General features: G+C 36.6%; 1 protein-coding gene across 1 annotated transcript; it reads right to left on the bottom strand.

Annotated features, from left to right (window-relative positions):
- Positions 1–852, bottom strand: LOC136797450 (uncharacterized transmembrane protein DDB_G0289901-like). Its single transcript, XM_067054025.1, has one exon. It carries the CDS (start codon positions 850–852, stop codon positions 1–3), a length of 852 nt encoding a protein of 283 aa, XP_066910126.1.
- Positions 853–5122: the final 4270 nt, after the last annotated feature.

Here is a 5122-nt window from a genome sequence, read left to right as displayed (position 1 = left end):
TCAGTTTTTTTTATTCATTATGCCATTGTTACACTGGGCAAATGATTCATTCAAAGAAATTTGTTTATTTTTTTCAGATTGATCTAAATTTCTTTGAATCTTCCAATCAACTCTTCGTGCCTTTCTCTCTTTAGTTGCTCGATTGTTCTTTGCATATGCGGCCGATTCAGTTACAGCTCCCATGATAAGCGTTGAAGATAGATTCTCGTCTTTATTTCCAATGGTGGATATCCCAGCCTTTGTCACTCCTGATACTGCACCAGCAGCCACCCTGGAGACTACTTTTCCTGTTCCACGGTTGAGATTGAGATTTGTAGCCACACTAGCAGCTTTGTCGTCAAGATTTCTAGATGTTGATGATATAGCACTTCCTGCAGCTCCTGACAAGGCACCTTTCCATAATGCACTTCCATCAAATTTTTCTCCTGCGGCTACTCTTGCTCCTTGCCGAATAGCGCTATCTCCGACCCCGACAATAGTCTCTGTAGATGCACGAGTAACAGCTTTGGCAACACCCCTTGAAGCAACCTGACCAAACTTATCTGCAGCTTTATTTGCCACGGCACCGCTAATTCCCGCTGCGGCTCCACCAAGTGCGCCTGTGGCTGCCCCTGCCCAGAGTGCATGACCGTTAAACTTGTACTCTTCATCGCCAGCAAGGCGATGCTTGGCAACGTTGGCCCCTTCAACAATGGCTGAGGATCCAGTCTGAGCCACTGCTCCAAGTACTGCACCAGCAGCAATCTTGCCACCGGTTGTAGCGGCTTGGGTAGCAGCGCTACCCGCTCCACCAGTCAGTGCACCACCAAGTTTACCTACTTCAATGTCCAAAACATAAGAAGCAGCATTCATTTTTTCTTTTTTTTGCAATAGCTGTGATTCCATTTGTTGCAGAAGATACGCCTGCACCAAGAGCCATACCACCAATACCACCAGTCAAGACAGTCAGAGCAACGCCACCTACTGCAGCACCAACGCCACCGGCTATCGCAGCAGTTTTCTGCGCCACATCGTGATCACCACCAACATTGCACTTACAAGTGCACGAGAAAGATCCCTCACACCAGTAGCTAGAGTGATTGTCAGATTCGTGATTCTGACAGTAACTGCACTTTGATTGTGAGGTACCCATCTTGCTGAAAATAAAACACAAGTTTTTATGCAGGTTGTGCAACCAGGGAAAGTGTCATTTTGTGTTAATTCATGATATGCACCATTGCAACGTCTTCCACGTACCCAACAGCTGATTGGTTGTAAGTGACGTAAAAACAGTCAATACGTTTCAACAAATCAGCTGTTGGGTCCGTGATGGAGGACATTACAATGATGCATTATCATCATGAATCGGACGGAAGGTGATTGAACGAATTCCCATTTTTAGTTCAGTTAAAAAGCTAGTTCAAAAAATACGTTGAATTTCGTTCTTTCACTTACATCTTCTACCTATTTCTTCACAGAACTTTGATGCTGAACCGAGCTTTATTGGTCAGCCCCGGTGACCCTTCAAATCTCTTTCACGATTTTTTTCTTCGTTTAAGACTCAACTTATAATTCCGTTTTCGGATTATTTTCGGAAAACAAGTTATCGGGAAAAATTTGGCGCGAAAAATATTTTTTCTTGGAAGACAAAAGAAACACATTTGCGTGATTTGCGCATAATAATAAAAGAACACTATAATTAAAAAGAAGAAAGTGAAAAATGATTTTTTTTATTTATTCAATAAATTGTAAGAAGCCATTGTATTGTAAATAAATAGAGAATGTAAAAGAAAGTTTTTGGTCAGCCCCAGCTGAGCATTCATTTCGCTATTATTCCGCAGCAGCAGAAGAAGTAAGAAGCAGGGTCAGAAAAAAAAACGTGTTTCCCCGATTTCTAAAGTTTTTATCCGATCGGGTTAAGTTTGGTTTCCCGATCTGTGTATTTGCTCTGCAGCTTTTTTAGGGCAGCGTTCCGGTTGGGATACGCTTTCAATTCATCCAATCGGGCTAAGTTTGGTTTCCCGATATGTGTCAAAAACAATTCAATATGGCTGCCAAGGCGGTGCTTTTTCGTTCGTTCGGTGTTTATCTCTTGCCAGCTTTTATTTATACAATTATATCATTATATCTTGTTGAAGTGGCTTTTAAACTTATAACTAAGGAAGATACAACACTGGAGTTAGATTATAAGGATGTTCTTTTCTTTAAAGTATGAAGATTTTAACTTATTTGCTCAAGTTTTTTCCTGAATTGTGAGTTATTTTTTTACCTGTAGACCTCATTATTTTTTTGTAGCATGAAAACATATTTTTTCATTTTGGACTTGAATATAGAATAACCACCAACAATTACTGGAATTTGATGGAGTGTATATACCGTGAGATTGGGTAACTTGCATCAGTGAAGGCTAACATGCATAGCCCTCAAATGAATGACCTGGCTGGTCATTAAAATAGAACTACGCAGCTCCACTTGCAGCTCTACTCTACCACTTTTGTTTTGATTTAACTTTTTATTTTAATGACCAGCCAGGTCTTTCATTTGAGGGCTATGCATGTTAGCCTCCACTGATGCAAGTTACCCAATCTCACGGTATATTACAGTTCACAGCTTAATTATCTGATTATTCACAAAAATAATGTTTTCTCGAACTTGGTGTTTTCTTTTGATTTGATAGACATTTTATATGCTTGTTCTTCTGGACTTGGAGATAATATTGATAAAGCGTAAGTGGAAATTGATCAAGTATACTAAAGTACCGCTCCTATGTGAATTTGAGAAAGACTGAAGTTCTTCATCAAATTATTGACGCAAAAATGATTTTTTCCTAGACTTTGTGTGTTTGTGCGTTTTTCACTGGCAGTTACGTTTGTTTTTCGGACCGACTGGAGATAATATTGATAAAGCGTAAATGGAAATTGATCAAGTATACTAAAGTACCGCTCCTATGTGAATTTGAGAAAGACTGAAGTTCTTCATCAAATTATTGACACAAAAATGATTTTTTCCTAGACTTTGTGTGTTTGTGCGTTTTTCACTGGCAGTTACATTTGTTTTTTGGACCGACTGGAGATAATTATGATAAAGCGTAAATGGAAATTGATCAAGTATATTAAAGTACCGCTCCTATGTGAATTTGAGAAAGACCGAAGTTCTTCATCAAATTATTGACGCAAAAATGATTTTTTCCTAGACTTTGTGTGCATTTTTCACTGGCAGTTACGTTTGTTTTTTGGACCGACTGGAGATAATTATGATAAAGCGTTAATGGAAATTGATCAAGTATATTAAAGTACAGCTCCTATGTAAATATGAGAAAGACCGAGGTTCTTCATCATCAAATTATTGACGCAAAAATGATTTTTTTCTAGACTTGCGTTTTTCACTGGCAGTTACGTTTGTTTTTTGGACCGAATTTGAGATAATTATGATAAAGCGTTAATGGAAATTAATCAAGTATATTAAAGTACAGCTCCTATGTAAATTTGAGAAAGAACGAAGTTCTTCATCAAATTATTGACGTAAAAATGATTTTTTCTAGACTTGCGCTTTTCACTGCGATTTGATGGCGGACACTTAAACATTCTGGAATATTAATGATAAATAATAAATGTATATAAATGGACTAAATAAAAATCCTGAATTTTCTGACCCTTAGAGAGACTAATTTAAAACTTTCAGATTTTTCCAACCCTTAGAGAGACTTTGAAAGGTGAAAAAACCGACCCTTACCGTCCGCGCATACCAATCATCCATTTTTGCCTAAGTACCCCCCCCCCCGGGACTGATTTACAGCATCTTAGTTTTTGAAACTTTTTTGATTTTTTGTCCAGCTTGAGCTTGAATATATAATTATAAGTCTAAGCTTAATAAAAAATGAAAAGTGTATACATTTTTTGTGATTTTTGATAAGTACAGTACATGTTTTTTTTTTTATAAGCATAACGCTTATAAGCATATGAAGGCTCAGATTTGCAGTATTCCTAAGCATAACATGAGCATATATGTCAGCCATAATATTTTTCAAGTGGTCATTTTTATCTGTTTTTGTTTCATTTTTATCTGGTTTGGTAGAGGTCAAGTAAAAAATAAGACATTCCACGGCTAGCTACATTCCACTGCTCCCAAAATCTGAACAATTTTTTTACAAAATTTCTGAAATTTCATTAAAAAACTTGGCTCGGGGTGAATCATAAGCATAATTCTTAAGCATATAATAAGCATAAACTATGCCTGGATGCTTTGAGAACTTAAGCATACACGAGCCTGACCAAGGGGCATAGACTTGCTTATAAAAAAAAAACATGTATGCCTTGCATTTAATTTCCTTGCAAGGATTCTTATTTTCTTGAATCTGTTGTTGATGTAGCCTTTTGTTGCTGTTCATCTGTATATCTAATTTTTATTATCTAAATATCTATCCTAATTAAGAGACGAATAATTATTCTGTCATACAGATTGTAACATGGCATATTTTCGTTAATCCATATTGTATACAACCGTAAATTTGATGATTACTCTCGTTTTAGTGAATCATATCAATTTTTAACAACATATCTTTCTAATCATATTAAGCAATTTAGGCTGACCTTCCAGCGCAGCTGGTTTATTGTCATTAGGATGTATCAAGCTGTGAAATCAGTAGAATAGAAGGTTCGCGTTTTTCCATTCCTTTATTAATAAAATTGAAAATAATGAAAAATTACCTGAATCCTCCTCTTCCCGTTAACTAAAAAACAACTTTTAAAAATTAGTTTGTTCTCCTATGATATTGCAGGTCATATGATTACATTCATGTCTAAGCAAAGTAAAAACTCATCCTACTTCGATTGGCCTTAACAATGAATGGATGTCAATTACTCGTCCCAAGTTCTAAGAACTTTCACTCTTTGGAAAACCCTCGGATACCTCTTTTAGGTTGAAAACACACTGAATAAATAACATGTTTATTCTAGAGAAATGTTATCACGTTACAGAAACAAACAAATAGTCTTTTTTTCTGTAGCTAGCTCCTCATCCAAAACCGGGATGTCGTTGATAGCGTAGAAAAAACGCGGGCAACGTCTATGAGCTATCCTTCTGCCGGAAAAGTTAATCTCAAATTTCAAACAAACAAGAAAAAAAAAACAAAAAAAAACGGCAA

This window comes from Clytia hemisphaerica, unplaced genomic scaffold (genome assembly GCF_902728285.1).
Source record: "Clytia hemisphaerica strain Z4C2 unplaced genomic scaffold, Clytia hemisphaerica genome assembly, whole genome shotgun sequence".
In the NCBI taxonomy this organism is placed as follows: Eukaryota; Metazoa; Cnidaria; class Hydrozoa; order Leptothecata; family Clytiidae; genus Clytia; species Clytia hemisphaerica.
Note: the sequence above shows the minus strand (reverse complement) of the source record. Positions and strands in the feature narration are given on the sequence as shown.

Excerpts from the sequence above, each read along its gene's own strand:
- LOC136797450 (XM_067054025.1), bottom strand. The coding sequence starts at position 852 with ATGAATGCTGCTTCTTATGTTTTGGACATTGAAGTAGGTAAACTTGGT.